The sequence below is a fragment of the Crocodylus porosus genome, unplaced genomic scaffold, assembly GCF_001723895.1.
Source record: "Crocodylus porosus isolate Cpor-Errol unplaced genomic scaffold, CroPor_comp1, whole genome shotgun sequence".
In the NCBI taxonomy this organism is placed as follows: Eukaryota; Metazoa; Chordata; order Crocodylia; family Crocodylidae; genus Crocodylus; species Crocodylus porosus.
The window spans coordinates 482,400-500,627 of record NW_017728932.1 but is presented as its reverse complement, the minus strand read 5'-3'; the positions used below and the strand labels follow the sequence as shown (position 1 = coordinate 500,627).

General features: G+C 47.4%; 3 protein-coding genes across 6 annotated transcripts; 2 read left to right on the top strand and 1 right to left on the bottom strand.

Moving 5' to 3' along the window:
- The first annotated feature begins 6 nt into the window (after positions 1-6).
- On the top strand, positions 7-4,269 carry PEX12 (peroxisomal biogenesis factor 12). The gene is made up of 3 exons (XM_019545372.1): positions 7-106; positions 1,903-2,444; positions 3,784-4,269. The coding sequence occupies exons 1-3, from the start codon at positions 68-70 to the stop codon at positions 4,181-4,183; spliced, it is 981 nt and encodes a 326-aa protein (XP_019400917.1). The 5' UTR covers positions 7-67; the 3' UTR covers positions 4,184-4,269.
- Positions 4,270-5,852: 1,583 nt separating this feature from the next.
- Positions 5,853-12,030, bottom strand: LOC109316990 (general transcription factor II-I repeat domain-containing protein 2A-like). 4 transcript variants are annotated; one of them, XM_019545371.1, is made up of 2 exons: positions 12,008-12,030; positions 5,853-9,169 (listed from the first exon to the last, which is right to left on the bottom strand). In XM_019545371.1, exon 2 carries the CDS (start codon positions 8,796-8,798, stop codon positions 7,182-7,184), a length of 1,617 nt encoding a protein of 538 aa, XP_019400916.1. In that variant the 5' UTR covers positions 8,799-9,169; positions 12,008-12,030; the 3' UTR covers positions 5,853-7,181. The 4 variants fall into 4 exon arrangements, with proteins under 4 accessions (XP_019400916.1, XP_019400914.1, XP_019400913.1 ...); XM_019545369.1 differs by lacking the exon at positions 12,008-12,030 and adding an exon at positions 10,728-10,764; XM_019545368.1 differs by lacking the exon at positions 12,008-12,030 and adding an exon at positions 9,928-10,554.
- A 1,165-nt stretch (positions 12,031-13,195) lies between these two features.
- SLFN12 (schlafen family member 12) lies at positions 13,196-17,829 on the top strand. Its single transcript, XM_019545283.1, is given in 5 exon segments — positions 13,196-13,712; positions 13,755-13,813; positions 13,815-14,129; positions 14,132-14,279; positions 17,390-17,829. Coding segments are annotated over 5 exon segments (1,182 nt in total). The 3' UTR covers positions 17,533-17,829.
- Positions 17,830-18,228: the final 399 nt, after the last annotated feature.

Here is an 18,228-nt window from a genome sequence, read left to right as displayed (position 1 = left end):
CTTGACGGCGGCGGGCGGCGGCGAGGAGGCTCCGTCTATCTTCGAGGCGGTGGCTCAGGACAGCCTGATGGCGGCTCTGCGGCCCGCGCTGCGCCACATGGCCAAGGTGCGCCGGGGCCGGGACCCTGCAGCCCCCGCGCAGGTGGAGGGGCGGCTCCCTGGCAGCCCGGGGCGGGTGGCACGCAGCGTGGGGGTGCTCAGCCAGGGCCGGCAAAATATAGCCCGGGGCCGGCTCCCTCGGTCCCGCTGCCCTAGCTGGGACGAGAGCGGGGAAGCTGCTGGCTTTGAGCACCAAGGCCCCCACTCTTGCCCACCTGCCCCAACGACCGGAGGAGCATCAGTGCCCAACACGGGCTGCAGGGCAGAGCCCTGCACCAGACACCTCGGGACAGGAGCCCAGCAGCGACCACCTGCGTTTACAGAAACCCTATCATGCCAGGTGTCCAGCACGGCTGCCATGGTGCAACTCCCACCCGGCACTCGCCACCCGATGTGCCCCGCACAGCCCTGCCCAGCCCAGCCTAGGCCCTCCCCTGCTCCCCACCTTGGCAGGAGCTTCCAAGCCGCAACCCTCTGCCAAGTTTTCCACTTCCACTCCCTTTGCTGCCATCCCTGGCTCCTTTCAGCCACACGATGGGCTGCAAATGCCATCTGCTTAGGTCTCTCTCGCAGCACCATTTGAATTGGGCTAATGCTCAGCTCCGTGTAGTGCCAGGGGTCGGGGCAGCCACAGAAAGTCAAGCCCCTGCTGGGACTACTGGCAGGAGTTCCTTGCATTCTGCATGCTCCCATTGCATGGTCCAGTCAGCCACAAAGCTTCTGCTTACTGTTTGGGTTTTGCGGGCAGCTGCCACTTAGCCAGGGATCCCAGCCACTTGCTCCCTGCCCATCTGCAACCCCATCCTGTCCACCTGTCCAAGCACAGAGCAGAGCCACAATCGACTGCCTGCATGCAGCTGCAATGAGTGCTAGTTCTGCATGCAGGGAGGGAGCAGTGCCTATCGCAGGATTGTGCAGGCAGTGGAGTGGGGCTGTGCTGTGCAGTTGGCTGGGATTGGGCCATAGATGGGCAGGAAACAGCATCTGGGAGCGGGATGGGCAGCAGGGCTGGAATCCGCAACTAAGCAGCAGCAGCCTGTGGGACACAAACCAAAGTGGCAGCTTGGACCCACGTGGGCAGGGCACACGGCCACGCCAATGGGATCAGCACCTTGGAGAGTGAGTTGGGGGGTGTCAGGGGGCAGGATGCTGACCTGGCCAACAACTCATCAAAACTCCCCATGTGGCTTGCAGGCCAAAATAATTGCCCACCCCTCTGTTAACCCATCCTCTTCCCTGCAGTGAGGCAGGGAAACAGTCTCCAGAGGAGGAAACTCAGAAAGGCCTGGTAACTTAATCTTTTTTTTGAGCAAGTCTGAGACAGAGCCAGAACTGAGCAGAGCCTGGTCTTGTGTGCAGGCCCCTAGTTCATGAAGGGATGAGTGCACATGTTTTAGGTTTTTCTGCCAGGGATACTGCTCCTGCTAATGCTACTTAGTTCCATGCAGGGAGTCGCAAGGTATCTCTTGAATAAGCTCCTTTTTGTGCAGGTGAAACACTTGCACACCATGTATTCACATCCCTGTTGTGGGAGGAAGCACTGTTATTCCTGGAAGCCTTGGAAGTGTATGCAGCCATCAGCTTGGAAGCTTTTCATCCCTGGAAGCCAAGATTCACCTCTGGCTTATTTAATAATCAGCTGACATGCTAGGGTCAGGTATGATGCTCACACTGCCCTGCTGTAATCATGCCTCTGGTCTTTTGTTTTTGAATTGTTTCATAACACGGATGTGTGGCCTATGGCAGCTTTAATTTAATGAGCCGCTCTTTGACACCTTTTCTGCTTTGTGTGCCTTGTACTAGGTTCTTGCTGAATCCAATCCTGGCCGTTATGGCTGCCTCTGGACTTGGTTTGATGAGCTCTATGCACTCCTAGACCTACTGCTCCAGCAGCATTATCTGTCCAAGTGCAGTGCTTCTTTTTCTGAAAACTTCTATAGCTTAAAGAGGACAGTGTTGGGACACAGCAAGGGGCCATACCGGCTGGCAAGTGCTGGACTTCCGAAGCAGGAACATTGGAAGTCTCTCCTCCTGCTGGTTCTCATTCCTTACTTGAAAGGGAAGTTGGAGAAACTGGTCTCCAGCTTAAGAGAAGAAGATGAATATTCCATCCACCCTCCATCCTCTGCCTGGAAGCGCTTTTATAGGGCCTTTCTAGCAGCCTACCCATTTGTAAACATGGCCTGGGAGGGCTGGTTTCTCATCCAGCAGCTCTGTTATATCCTTGGTAAGGCTCAACACCATTCGCCGCTGCTAAGGCTGGCTGGTGTACGCCTGGTAAGACTGACAGTGGATGACATCCAGGCCTTGGAGGAGAAACTGGCTGCAGCTACTGCAAGCCACAGGTAAGTTATAGACTGGATAAATCTTACACAGTGGTACCCAGCTTTTTTGCCCTGCAGGCTAGACAGACAGTGCTTCAGCAAATGGGCCCAATCCAGTGTGTGGGACAGGCAAGGCAGGGCCTGGTCCAGCTGTGTATGGCAGGGAGAAGGGGGTTACAGCCCAGCCTTGATCTGGGCCCATAGGTGTGGCTCAGTCCCAGTCTGGCCCGGGGGGGGAGCATGGACAACAGCAATTTGGTCCACAGGGCTTGGGAATTTGGCAGCAGGGGAGGGGTAATAGTATTATTTGCCACTGCTCCCTCACCACCAAATTTGCCAACCCATAGGGAGTCCCCATGGGCCAGATGCCATGGCTCCATGGCCATGTTTGGCCTGTGTGCTGGAGTTTAAACACTCCTGGTCTAACACATTCAACATAGAGCTTTTGCAGTGCTTTGTGGAATGTTCCAGGTTCTTTCTTTTCACAGATTGTTCTGTGAAATGAAACTATCAGTGTTAGAGATTAAGAGGGAAGGTCATAATGCACTTTAAATATAAATGAAATAGTTTCCTTGACTTCTTGTTGAAGTTAATTGCAGAGCTGCCTGGCTGGAAACATGCAAGGATAGTTGGTCTCTAACCTATTCAGCACTCTGAGCATTTCTGAGGCTGGTACCAAGGGAGATTGATGGCATCAGTTATCTGTTCAGATGAGCAACTTGCCTTATTCAGACAGCAATGAATTTTGGGTACTGCTAACCTGAGCCTTCTGAAACAGACCCTGGGTGAAAGGTTCTGTTGTCTCTTGTCCTAAGCTCTTCTACCTCAGAAATGCAGTAAACCTAGATCTAAATTTTTCAAAGTGTTAAGAATTGCTATATTCCTCAGGCAGGCCAAGTTATACCTTCCTAGACTTATTTGCATTAAGAATCTGGCTGATTCTAAATAGCTTTGTAAACATGTGATACATATGTAACGGAATTTTTAAAAAGTTAAATTCAATCACAGAGGGTTGGAAGGCACCTCAGGGGTCATCCAGTCCAACCATTGTCCAGTTGCAGGATTCACTCTTGCCGAACCATCCCAGTTGCCTACTGAACCTTTTCTTGTAAGTTTCCAGTGAAGGAGATTGTACAGCTTCCCTAGACAACTTGTTTGCTCTCTCTGCTTTTACAAGTAGGGTTTTTTTTTTTAAATGAAGTTTAATCAGTATCTGTTTTGCTGTAGTTTAAGCCCATTGCCACTTGGGGATGCCCTGAACCTCTACTACATAGCATCCAATTCTGTCTGTTAGCACTGTTGGTTTCCAGGTGGACAAATGTGTTGTACTAACTATCCATACCTCATCTCCCTGATATAGCATCAAGGAACAAGTGCATGCGGCAGTGAAGAAAGCATTTGGAGGTATTGCCTTCTCTCTGTCCACTGGTCTCTCTGTGGGTGTGTTCTTCCTGCAGTTTCTGGACTGGTGGTACTCATCTGAAAACCAGGAGACCATCAAATCTCTGACTGTACTCCCTACTCCTCCACCCCCCATACACCTTGACCACAGCACGGGCTCACCCCTCTTACCAAAACTGAAGACAGTGTGTCCACTCTGCCACAAGATCCGAACCAATGACACCGTTTTGTCCACATCGGGCTTTGTGTTCTGTTACCGCTGTGTTTATAACTACGTAAAGAATCACCAGAGATGCCCAATTACTGGCTATGCAACAGAGCTGCAGCACCTTGTCAAGCTGTATTCCCCTGAAAGCTGAAAGGACTGCACTCTGCCTCTACCTGACATACAGCTCGGGTCTTATATAATCTAGGCTCTCTTACACCCTGAATACGATCTTTGTGCCAACACAGAAGACCGTCACGCAAGACAGGAAAATGTACAGTGCCAGCTTATGACTAGTATAACTGGGCACTATGGCACATTTGGACTTTAATGCCAGTAGTAGTTTTTGCTGCCTTGCCCAAATTTTAACAAGCCTTGGCTTCATCCAGTTTGAACACATTACAACAAGATTGTCAGGTTCAGCTACAATTATATGCTGTAATTAGGGTTACCAGTGCTTTGAATACTGAAGTTGTAAAGTTACACTAAATAACATGGAATGCCCAAATGGATAACAAAGTGTGCATTTAGGAAAGATTAAAGAAACTATCAAAATCTGGAAGAGGTATAAATCCTGCTTAAAGGCAGTAATTAGCCACTGAAGGTACTGGGCAGGAGATAGGGGGAAAAATCTTAGCCTCTAGATAAACTGTTTAATCACTCATTGCAGGGCTTCTTGAGCCTTCCTTAAACTCAGGGTCTTAACCAGCAATTTTGGTACCCTGAGCAGACAGCATCACATAGGTGTACATAGGTGCAGGCCTAGAGATACTTCTCTGCTAATTCTTCTGCTCTTAAGCTTCGTCATGTTACCAGGCTACTCATTTTAGTATTGATAAGTGTTCGGAGTGCCTATCAACCATTTATAAATTTAAGCTTTTTGCCTTTGGAAATGAGATTTACAAAGCAACCGATACAAGCATGAACTAAGGAGAGGATTCGCTGTCTGAATTAGGCTTATTCAGTATAGGCAGCAAATTCCATTAAAGCAGGAATGGTGCCCGTTCAGTTTATAAGAATCCTTAGTAACAGTTCTTGTAGTAAAAAAAAAAAAAGCTGCATCTCTCCTGTTCTTCTTGGCTATTAGGACTCTTGGAATCAGGCACTTGGTATCTGGTAAATTTCTGTTGATTATATTTGATAAACACATCTAAGTACCATATTTGTATGAATTAGCTGAGGCCACAGCTACCTTCATCTTAAGATGTATATAGGCACAGTGGATGAAGATCCTGTGCATAAAACCTTGCATACTAGAAATAAGCTGAAGAGAGTGTCTTCATATTAATAAGGAACCAAAGCATCAAGTTACAACTGGCCAGACCCAATTTAAACCAGCCACACCTGTAGCATAACCTCATTTAGCAAGTTACACCTATTTCATCATATTGAAGGATTTGCTACATGAAGCTAGGGAATGCAGTGAAGGTGGATATTATGCTTTAAAGTTAATCCCTGCTTTAGAGTTTTGACCAATTTTAAGGAACAAATGTCTAAGGACAATGGTGATTTTCTATTGAAAGTGCTCTAGGGGCAGCAGTAAGCTATCCCAGCTAGTGTGGCATTAGACTAAATTGTAGAAACGCCAGTTAAACTCCTTGCTGTCAATATGTGGTTTTAGAGGGTAACAAGGGGCTTGGTCTTAATCTAAGTCAAGGGTTGGCAATCTTTTAGTGCCAGTCTTCTGCTACTGCCCCAACCATTTATGCTTCATTCTCCCCACCCCACCCTCCCCATCCAACATAGCCTGTTTACTGGGTGCAGCTGAAAGGTATGCCAAACAGCAGTGGGGAGCAATGATTACAGGAGAAAGGACAAGCAGGCACTGCTAGGAGGTGAGAGAGCAGAAAGGCCAGGGATAACAGCAGCAGGGAAGTTGGGAATGCAGCCTCTTTAAATTAGCCCAGAGCTGCTATACCCTCCCTCATGTCTCCATCTTTTAATGCAAAAATACCTTATAAAAACGTCAGATTCAACACAAGATGATCAACATTTGAAAAGGCTTTTAATACAAGCTTATTACAGTTTTATATGTGGCATTAATTCATGTCTCCATTCTATCACTTTTATTTCAACAGATTTTTTATCCTCCCTCTGAAAAACTGATACTTAAGGAAACCTGACAGCACAAACCTTTTTTGGATAGTCCCAATGATTTCAATGTAAGTCCTTATATACACAGTGACTATAGGCCTGGGTCTAGAGTATACTGAAGAGTTTGAGGATGACATTTTATTTTTTCCAGGACCTTTTGTTTTCCAATAGTGCTGGTCTTTCATTTGTAGCAGAGGTGAAAATGGCTTTTATCTGCCTGTCATAGCCCATGGGCCAAATATCAAGGACAATTCAGTCACTGACATGTACCACCATAATTACGTTAATTATGTTTGTCATTAGCAGTATGCTTGGTCTTATGGACTTAGATTAATTTTAAATCAGTGACTCATTATAGAGGTGATCTAAGATTTATCCACTTTAAAGTAAAGAGTGGAAATAGACTGGCTACTTTAAGTAAAAGTACATACATCTTGCTCTGTCCCTGGATCTTTTTTTTCTAATGAAACTGCAACAATTCAAGTACAGTAAAAGCTTTGTTATCCAGCAACCACAAGGAATGGAGGCTGGATAACAAAATTTGCCAGTTAACTGAGCGGCTCAAACTGGTGTCTTTGCCTGTTCAGGCTGCTGCATCTTGGGTGTTGCTACCCCTCCCGTGGGCCCTGAGGGACAGGGAGGGGGGGACCTGTGCATGCTGCTATGCCCCAGGCCATGTGGACTTGGTAGCACAGGCTGCTTTCCTCTGGGCTGTGAGCCCTCCGTGAAACCAGAAGTGCCATAGTTCCCTTACAAGCCGGCATGCCAGTTAATGGAGTTTGCTGGCTTATAAAGGTACCAAATAACTCAGCTCTTACTGTACTTGTGAAATTGCTACGTGGCTTTTGGCAGGGACGTTCAGTTGGGGGTTAGCATTTCTCTTTACATCTTTCTTTTGGGCTACACTTTTTCTGAGTGGATGAAATGGAAGTAATTCTTAATACTATATACACACACACTTGTAGTACAAAGGCAGGACATAAGCAAAACATCTACATATTTAAATGACACTGATACATTTGCCTACAAGTAACACAGTAAAAAAAAAAGTTAACTTTTCAATGTGAAAACTGTGGATCCTCCATCTTCTGCACAAGAGGACCTATATCAACTGACTCCTCAGTTAAGGCCAGTCGAAGTGAGCGAGTGAGAGCCTCATCTGTAAGCGAACATGGATACTGAGATTTTATAGACTTCATTGTAGAAAAGGCACTTTCGCATAGGTACGTACTGCCAAACATTGATACAATCTTTAAACCAAGATCCCTTAAATGTGGAAAGCGATTCTCTGGTATAAGTTTAAAGAAGTCCTGGCCTATTTCTCGTCTCCCAGCTAAGAATGGGTCAGCTTGTAGATCACACAGTTCAAGCTGTATGTTGGAAGACTGATTTTCAAGCACAGATCCAAGCGGGTTGTTGAAAAGCATCAGTGTGTTTTTCAGTAACTCCAGTTCGGTAAAGCGATTGTCAAATTCTGTCACCATAGCATCTACATTGGATGAGAATTCCAAAAAGTTTACACCTTCAAAATTTTCCATTTCTTTCTCCAGTTCCTTGCAAGATGGGAAATGTATAAGATCACCCTTTTCGAGACCAACCTTGAACAGTTTTAGCTTTCTACGAAACCCATTCACACATCCAAAGAGGTCTGATATTGTATTATTCTTACTCTGCAACTTTAAATTTAATTCATTTAAGTGAGTGGTAGTATCTGTCAAAAAAGCTAATTCGGCCAGAAACTGGGGAGACAAAAATCTTTCTTCAAGCTCTGTGGTGTCAGTTTTCACTTGTTCTTTTAGGAACACTGGAATTTCTTTTCTGAGAGCAAAGAACTTTATGAGAACCTTACCAGCACTTAGCCAACGTATTTCGGAATCCAGAGGTAAATCTCCATACACCAATTGCATTTCTTCCAAAAATGAGTGGAATTTACTGTGTAACAAAGATTTATTTCCACCACAAATAAGACTGGTAACCTTCACAACAACTTTCATAGCCTCAGCTTGTTTCACCCATTTCCCACACAAAGATTCTTGGTGAATCACACAGTGAATCATGGGGCATGTAACACCAGACTTCTTCAGCAGATCTGATAATCCAAATTCAGAACCGATAACAGTCCTACCACCATCTGTGGCAATACAGGTACATTTCTCAAAACCGCCATATTCACTCACGCTGTTCTGAAGAGCTTCAAATATATCTGTTCCCTTTGTAGTGTCATGTAATGAGACAAGAGACAGCAACTCCTCCTTCACTGAGAAATCTTCCTCCACAGTTCTGATAAATATGAGAAGCTGACTTGTATCAGTTTGGTCAGTAATCTCTGCTAACGATAAGGAAAAATAGCGACACTTTTTGACATTGTATAATAACTTTTCACATACCTGATTACTCATATCTTCAATTCTTTGGGCTACTGTCTGATGAGAGAGTGAAACTGTTTCAAAGTTTTTCACCATGTTCTCATCCCCAAATGCCCTGGCCATTTCAATTGCACATTTTTTCACTAGATCCCCATCACTGTACGGTTTCTTTGCTTTGGCTAACTGCAAAGTTACTGCGTAAGAAGCTGCAGCACTTGATAGTTGTTCAGTATAATCCACTTCCCAATGTTCTGGAAATCTATTATTTTCTTCCTTAATTTTCCTCTTCTTTGACACATGCTTTGCCATCTTCACTTACGCTCACAAGGCAAAACAAAAGAGAACCCCCCTCCAAACCCTAGGTACAGGGTTTTTTTGAGCAGCTCACTACTGTGCAAAGTGAATAGCTTGTCAGCAGAAAGAGTACAGAGCATACACAAATCCACACTACTCTGTTTCCTAGTAATGCTTCCTCTTATACTTCATGGCATGTGTTCATTTATTACACTGGTGAAAAATACTAATCCCTGTTGCTCAGAAACACACCAATAATACCAATGTAAAGGTAATAAAACTCCTGTGGTTTTTCCTATATTATATATTTTTCAGGCTTCAATTATTCCATGATCTTCCATAAGGTACAAAAGAGAGATAAGTGGATGTGAAGCTGTCAGCCAAACCTGGGAAGAAAAAAAAAAAGAACCAGATAAGAATGTAGTTTAGAGACCTCCAAGGTCTCTCAAACAACTTGGTCTATTTCCATTACGAATGGGTTTCTTACAAATAGATTAAATGGAACAGCAGAATAGTTGAGGTTTGATACATCGCCCTCTATGACAAAAAGAACAACTAGGAACCTCTAGTAGCCTCAGAAATAATGGATTGTTAAGTGAAGATACAGTGGCCCTAACATTATTGACAGTACCAATGTAGCTTTTGAATAAATGTTTATACAAGAACTTAAAATAGAATTCTTCCTATTTTTTCCACTAATGGTTTCCACCATATTGCTCGATGGCTGTTTAGATACATTGGTCAGAGAGATTAAAAGGATATATAAAAAACATTTAGAAGCAAATGAGACTATAGCCTGAATGAGCTCAGAGAGAAGATTATATGATCATACCCTGGTCAGAACCAAGACATGACATCTTGGTAATACCAGGTCAAACTATACTTCACTCATCATTGCTTTAGGCACATCTTATTTACGTCTAATAGATAAGTTACTTCTACAGGCAAAAAAATACCATCATCTGAATGGACTCTTAACTCTAGGACTGGAACAATCCTATTCCTGTCCCCTGAGAAGCCGCTTTCCACAATTTTTTTCCTTCCCAGTCCCTAACAGCTATGAAACTATAATTCATTTGGGGACCTGTATACTTTCCCCACAGTAATAATTTTGTTTACAAGAGTGCCTAAAACATTTAACAACCTGTTGATGCTTTCCCTGCACAGGCAAAGCAGGAATGACCAGATTTACAAACAATAAAAAATGAAATACTAGTAAAGTCTGCCTATGCCTTGGTACATCTTCCTACACCTACACCACAGACCCGTGATCCATGTGGCACTTCATTAGTAAAGGCAGCTCTTTCCCCTGCAGCAGCAATTCCCAACAGGTTGTGCAGCACCTTAAGGGTGCCTTGAGATCCCAACCAGAGCACTATGGTGCCACACAATGTGAGCACTGCTAGGTGCACAAATATGACTCTCAAGACAAACCCGGAGATGTCAAAAACAAATCCATCGCCTTAAAAAGATTCTGACCTGGTCCGACTTTTCTCAGTTCTTTGCAACAGAAAAAAAAAAACCTCTTTTGTTTTTCTGTAGTCAAAACACAAGCGAGTACTACTAAGAGCTGGCAGTTTCCAAGAGGGGCGGCTCGAGTCCCTGGCGGCTACAGCCTACTCGCTGTAGGGAACTGACAAGATGCGAGGTCCCGGCTCGAGCCACCGTCGCGCTGGAAGGACGTTTCCGCTCGTGGTATTACTGCTTCCCCGCGTGTCCGGACGGCCGCGACGGGGACCGCGCTCGGGGACGCCGCAGGCCCCGCGTAAAACTCAAGACGCCGCGTAAGGGCGTTTGCGGCCATCTGGGCGGGGCACGGCTGGGCTCGCTACGGCCAGCGCCTCGCGCAACGCCACAAGCCCAAGCGGAGCGCGGGAACCCGCGGAGGTTCCTCGGCCCGGCGGGGGCCGAGACAAAGAGCGCGCCGCCCCGGCCCGGCCCGACCTCAGGCCGCAGCAGCCACCCCGACACTGCCCCCGCGCCAAGCTCAGCCGCCGGTTGCCCCGCCCCCTCCCCGCAGCAGCCAATCGCGGCGCCCCGCACGGATCACCTGACGGCGCCGGAACGCCAGGCTGAGCCGAGCGCGGTTGCAATACTGTGGCGGCGTTGCGCGCGCACGCTGCCAGCTCTGTGACTGCACGGCCCCCCCTGGTGGCGGGAGGAACCACAGAGCGGGGGGGCGGCGGCGCCGCGGGCGAGGTGGGCCGCGGCCGGGGCCGGGGCGTCCCTTTCTCCTAGCAGCGCCCCGGGTGCGGGCGCTGCTCCTTGTGGGAAGCGGCCTGTCCTGCGGCGCCGGTCCCCGCGGGTGCCCGCGGCGCTGCTCGGGCGAGGCGCCGCCTGCCGCGTGTTGGCGCGGGGATGCCGGGGCAATCTCCAGCCCCGGGGCAGCGGCTGCGGAGCCCCCGTGCTCCGGGCTCGCGCCTTGGGGCGCTCCGCCGTGGCATCCGCCTGCGCGGCTCGAGCTTCCCCGGAGGGCGACAGGCTGGGCAGCCCCCGGGGAGCGGAGTCGTGCCTCGCTTGCCCTTTGCTCTGTTACCCTGGGAAGGAAACTCCAAAGGTCATTGGAGAAAACGGAGCCGCGCCGAGAGCACAGTCGTCCCCAACGCAGCACATGCGAGGGCAGAGCCGGGGTGGGCGGCTGCCAGCCCCTCGTTTTTCAGATGAGGGAAGGGCCCAAGGGCCCCCCATTCTTGCCTGTTTTTGAGCCGTGTTAAGTAGGACCTGTCTACACCCTGCCAATACCAGTACCTGCGAAACTGCACCATTGCTTCACCCTGGGGTACAAGATAGCACCTGGCACTAGGTTTTCACATACCTTTGGCTAAACCCACTTGTCACACCCTTCTCCCTGTAATTACTGACAGTCCTCACGGTAGCCAGCCACTGGCACACCCCATACCACAGAGGCCAACTTTTTTGGCAGGCATGCCAAAAATGAGCCCCACATGCTGCTCCAATCCCTTTCTGTGCCTGATCTGCTCTGCCTTCTGCTTCCTGCCTTGTGCTCCCTGTTCCTGTGAGACCCCGATTCCATGCTGTGCCCAACGGTTAGGGAGACTTTTTTTTTTTTTCTTCTGTTTTTTTGCAGCGGTCCTGGAAGCACTGCAATACCAGGTCCCCCCTCCTTTGTTCTACCCATATCTCCTTGTCTCCCAAGCTCTGCCTCTGTTTACTGTTTGCTTCATTAGCATAAGAATGCCTATGTATTTCATTCATTTACATACCTTTTTGCTATGAGCACATGTGTAAGACCGTGAACTCAGCTTCTCTCAGTTAATTGCTGTTTCTTGTGGACTCCTTCATCTTCAAGGTCTTGCGTTGGCTTTATCTCCTGACAATAGCTGGTAGGCTGCATCTAGTTTCCTTACACCATGAACTCATAACACTATGACATTGTTAGAAAACTGCTTGCCTAAGTGTCTGCAGTGTTACTTTTAATATGAAGCTTCCTTGTGGTTTGCAGCTTTGCTGAGACACAGAAAAAAGCCTTTATTCAGCTGCAAATCCAGAACTCCCCAAGATCCAAACAGTGTCACCCTAACCTAGTGTCACCTCTGCAGCTCTGCCTTCTGCTTCCTGCCCTACCTGCCCTTGTGCTGCCTATCCCCACCCTGATGCATGCTCTGCATAGAGGCTGTCCATGCCACATAGGACACACCTACCACAAATTGGCCACTCCAACCATACAATGGAGTGGTGAAAGGATGCATGTTGGGTCACTCGTATGCATACACCCCTTTCCTTTGATCACAGGGATTAAGGGGAGAAGGTCCCCCCACTTCCCAACCCAGAAGACAGTTTTCCCATCGCACTCCACATTATAATTACAGCACTGCCAAAGCAGTTACAATTAACACATTGAATACTGCTGGAGTGCATGCAGATCATTTCCAGTGCACATTGCCCACCCCAAGGTGCAGAGTTAGAGTTATGGTGGCATGTACTTCAGATTGGTATTATTTTATTTTCAGAAGTCAGAGTTTGTGTTCTGGAGAGATAGGACAGGGATTCCTAACCTTTTTATGCTAAGGACCGGCAAACCCCAGACCAGAAGTGGCTCAGTATAAAAAAGGGTTGGCTACCTGTCTGCAGTATGCTGGTCATTTCCAGTCTGCAGTTTGCCGGTCTGTGGTCACTTCTGGTCTGGCAGCCAACCCTCTTGCAGACCGGCAGCCAACCCTTAACTGTCTGGCACTGGCCCACAGCCCATGGTGTTGGGCACCCCTGAGATAGGGCTAAGTAATCCAGTGATATCTCCTCCTTCACTGAGAGCTAAGCTACCACATTTAAATTTCATTTACCACAGGGTAAGGTTGTTTACATGTGCCATTATTGCAGAACAGCTTATGTGTATTGATTATAGCCATTTGTTTCCAAAGGTTTCTGAAAGTTCTGGCTGTTGAAGAAGCAGGATGACCCAGAAGGAGAAACCGTTGCTTATTTATGATACAGACTATCCTGATGTGGTTGTAGATGTAGGAAAAGTAACTCTGGGTGAGAAGAGAAAAAAAATGGCAGGTGATCATATAAGGGCACAAAACAGTGTCCTTATCCCAGCAGCGTGTGCACTATTGAATTCTGGAGGTGGTGTGATAACACTAGAGATTGAAAATGAGGATTACAACTACAAAAATTATGGCATTGGACTGGATATGGAGACCTCCTTTAGGAACCACGTTATTAATTCTCCAGATTTGACAAAGTATTTTAACGATATACAGCAAAACAGCAAATTTCTGATTTTGAAATCTCAGAGCAGAGAGAAGTTGTCATCTGCCCCAGCTCTCTTGAAGCAACATATTTGCTCCCTAAATTCTGGATTGTGTCAAAAATCTCTCACCTCTGTTGCTAGCCTGAAACCAGATGAAGCTTTTGAATTTCTTGAGGAGAGGAAAGCTGATTCTAGGCAAAGATACGAAGAAAAGACAGGTCCAACAGCCAAGAGAGCCAAGAGATAGAACAGCACTCAAGCAACATTGGAACTTAATGTGCAGGAGGAAAATGACATACTTGAAGCTACTGCTAATTTCTTTTGAAAGAGACAAACTGCTGCACAGAGGGACCCTGCCATTCACTGAGTCTACGCATGTTGTATTTAAAGGCTTTGCGACAAAGAATGTCTTGAAATATGTTAAAAGCACTCCTCCAAATTATGTACCTGCATTTGCAAACACACAAGGCTATTTAATTATTGGAGTGGATGATAAGAGGACAGTGGTTGGATGTCAAAGACAGGTTATGTATGGAAGTAATTCATGGCATCGAGAATTTACCTATCATTTCTGCAAAGCAGGGGGAAAAGTGAAATATGAAATCAAAATCTTGGATGTATATGATGCATCTAGAAAAAATATGGTTATGTTTCCGCTGTGAAAAATGAGCTGTTTTGTTGTGTCGTGTTTTCATTCAACCCTGATTCATGGATTATGAAGGGCCAGCTTGTCAAGAGACTGACAGTCACGGAATGGACAGATGTGATAGTGGCTGCTGACCCAGGTCTTATGAAAGAAGAGAAGTCTCATAGCTAATTCCTCCTGATCTTTGGTTTTTGTGCTTCTAGGGTGGTGATCTGCCTTCCAGATGTCTGTTGTTGAAACGATAATATAAAGAGCTCTAAAAAAACCCCTCTGCCTTCATCCTGCCCAGGATATGTGCAGGGCTTTACATGTATGAAGCACTGACAAACATTGTGGGTGAGGACTGATTAAGAACCTGAATTAAATAGGAAAAAAAAAAAAGGAGTAGCCACATAAAAAGGCCAAGCTGTATGAGCAGTATTAGGGACCTGGGTTGTGGATTTAGGAGAATACAGTGGTATGGGCCCCACACTATTTCAGCTTAGGTACAAGTAAACAGGAAGGCAAACAACTTCCAGGCATGATGAGTTTGACTTCATGTCTTTCCAAGTGGTAGGATTTTCATTCCACAACCCAACCTGTGGGACATTTTTAAGTAATCTATGATCCAGATGCCATTGGAATCAATGGGGATCTTCCTACTGATTTTAGTTCAGGCACTAAGGGCATTTTTACATGTGCTCTGGAAGACATGGGAGGGTGCTTTAATTAGCAAGCTGTGCTAATTAAAAGTGCCCAAGTGTCACGTGTATCAGTATTTCCACACTAAAAAATGGTGGCAGGGGACTTTGAACTAAAGCTCATTGAACGAGCTTTAGTTCAAAGTGCCCCACTGCCATTTTTCAGCACGGAGATGCTGATACACAATGCTAGAGTCTGCTGGAGCTCATTAATTTCCATGCTCTAGCAGACTCTATTAATGTCTCGATTAATCGAGTCTCCTTCAATGTGTTGGAGCAGGCTCTCTGCACATGTATAGGAACCCTAAGAGAGGAGGCACACAAAGGCCTTGAGATGTATTTACAGTCAAGTGAAGAGGACTACATCCAAGGCTGGATTCAGAATGTCTCATTATACACATAAGAGATGCTTTGCCCACCTACATCCCAAGCAGTGATTCAAAGTCACCTTGTGCCAGCATGCACAACACTCATTATGTGCTCATATGCCTTATACATTTCCATTTTGGAGGGCAAAGTTCCCAAAGTGTCTTTACTCAGGCCAGTGAGCCTGCTGAGACCTGACCTGAAGCAGACACTTGCAAGCCTCACTTCCACTTAAGATTTTTCTAGCGCTTGCAGGAGGTGTATGAACTCTGCCTGCAGCATCAGAGAGGCCCCAGAAGTTAGTCAGAGTTATAAAAAACCTACATCTAAAATCAACTACAAGGTATTCAGTTCAGATCTAAAATTAACCTCACTGCATTCTAACTACCAGGTTACAGATGGTGCAGATGGTGCCCAATACCCTAGTATTTACAGTATTTACCCAAGAAGTCAGGACCTGAGTTCTAGGCCTTCTTTACCCCTAGAGGATTTGAATCCAGTTCCCTAGAGAATGCCCTCACCCCTGGACTACAGAATAGGATAGATCACTGTTTCTCAACCTGGGTCACAAAAATATATGAAAGGGTCACAAACAAACTTTAAAAATGGATCTCTTTTCAAGGAGAAAAGTGTGGGAAACCATGGCTTTTTCCTTGCAGGCTGGCAGAGTTCCAGCCTATGAGGGGCTGTTTGGGCTCTTCAATGCCCCTGTAACAGGTCTCCCTTCCCAGCACCATCTTCTTGGTCATCCATGCTTTATGTGGGGCGCCCTTGGAGCCCTCTTGGAATTCTTCTGTCCCACCCTAATTTTGTCTGCCACGTCTTGATGGAAATTATTATGTGAGCGGGAGACTGCCTATTCTATTGGGTATGTTGGGGTCTCTCTTAGGAGGGCCTGATCCCTTTTTTCTCTAGCTAGGCCTTCCCATTCAAACCCACCAAACAGGGTTTGACTCTGAGGCTCTAGCTTCTCTTTCTAGTGTCTGGAGGCTCGTGGCCTGCTTTTCTACTCCCTTCTGGAGCATGGCACTCCCTGGCTCAGAGGCACGGGCACCAGCCCCACAGCAAGGGGGTTGCAAGTCCAACACCAGGGTGCGACCCCACCAGTCCAAACAAAAACACAAAAGAACCAAAATATATACACCTGCACCTCTAGGTGCACCAGGCCTCCCTGGCTTTTTTAAGATCGTCCCAAACTGCCCCCTTCCTGGCTCTCAAGCTCTCCACTGCCCTGTCTCACTCTGCACCTCACTGACACTGGGGTCTGTGCCCTAAAAAAGCTTCACCCCCACTGGCGCTGGGTCTGTGCCCTAAAAAAGCTGCACCCCCACTGGCGCCGGGATCTGTGCCCTAAAAAAGCTGCGCCCTCCTTGGCACCAGGGTTCCCACTCTGAAGTGTGTCCCCAAAAATGAGGCCTCCTCCATCCCCTAATAGCCTCACCCAAACCTCCAGTTATACAGCAAACAAAACACAAGCCCCTGGGCTATAACATAAATTCACGCCTCTTGGCTAAAACATCATTCAAGCCATCCCAAGGGTGCTCTATCTCCCACCAGTATCAGGAGCCTCTCATGTAGTCAGGCCTCTCCCCTTTGCTCGTGTATGCAGAGCTCCTTTCCCCTTGGCTGCCAGCAGGGAACTGCTCGCCTGGCCTCAGCCCTGGGGTTTAAATGTGAGCCAGGCCCTGTCCCTTCCAGTCAGCTGACCGCTGGCAGGTGTGGGTCACTAGCTCCCTCTGGTTGCCCCAGCAACCGGCACCTACGTAGTTATCTCTGCTCTACAAGTAGCAGGCACTTTACTGCCCTGCTACAGCCCCATATACCCACCCCTTGCCCCATACACTGTGGACTGGCAGCAGAGGGCAGTGGGTTAGGGGGAAGGACACTAGGTCAGGACAGGCCATCAGTGTTTACAAATGGGTCCTGATACAAAAAAGGTTGAGAACCTCTAGGATTGATGAAGCTGGACCAATAGGCAGCCAAGAGTCAAGGGGCCAAAAAAATAAGCAAAAGGCAGCCTGCCTGTGTAGTCTAGTGGTTACAGTATTCCCTTGGGAGGCGTGAACCTTGGCTTCTGTTGCCAGAGACAGGATTCTTATCTGAAATATTCAGGACTAGGATTTGGGCATTTGACCTTCCAGTGGTGATTGGACTGGGGCAATGAGAAGTGAGTCTTAACATGAATTTTAATTGTTTTTCCGAGATCTTTCCAAATTGGCTACAGACTTCGTGACTCAGGTAAGTGTGTCAGGTGCACCACTGCTGGCCAAACCAATCTATTCAAAGCAAGGCCTCATCTGTTTGGAAGAGCTGCAAAATCATCTTTTTGCAGGTACAGTGGAGTGAGCATGTTTCAAAAGTTTTTGGAAATTAAGAGAGGCTGGATGATTGGGAAGGGAAGGGGAGAAAAGACTACTACTATGTATTCCAATCACAAACTGTCAGCTTTAACCCTGAGGCTGTAAATCAGCAGTGGGCAAAATATGGCTCACGGCCCGGATTCAGCCCACCAAGGGATATAATCCTGGCCCACAGTGGAGCCCTCAGCCCTGTCTAGCCCAGGAGCAGGGGGCAGCCCCAGCTGTGGCACATGTGGCCAGTCACACCACCCCGAGCTTGCAGAAGGGTTGGAGTGGTTCAGCAGTTCGACTTCACTTTCTGGCAGTCCCTGCAGCGGTGGCTCCTTCCAGCAGCCACTGCGAGTATTGTCACCACTGCTGGACTTGGAACCACCATCCAGGCACCCTGGCCTGCCCACCCCACGCCCTCTGTCAGGGGTGCCAGCTGGAGTGGCAAGTCACACGATGAAGCCATTTGTGACCGACTGGGGCATAACCATCACCCATTCTAGCCCCGGGTACCCACAGTCCAATGCCCAGGCTGACTGCACAGTTCAGACCACAGGAGCAGCATCCAGGGATTTTTTAAAGTTCCCAGATCAGGTACGAAGCTCCCCATCCCCAACCCTCAGGATCCCCTCTCTTGCCCTGTGTGCTCAGCAGGACCTCCCCTCCCCTTCCACTCTCACTTCTGCTTTGGGGC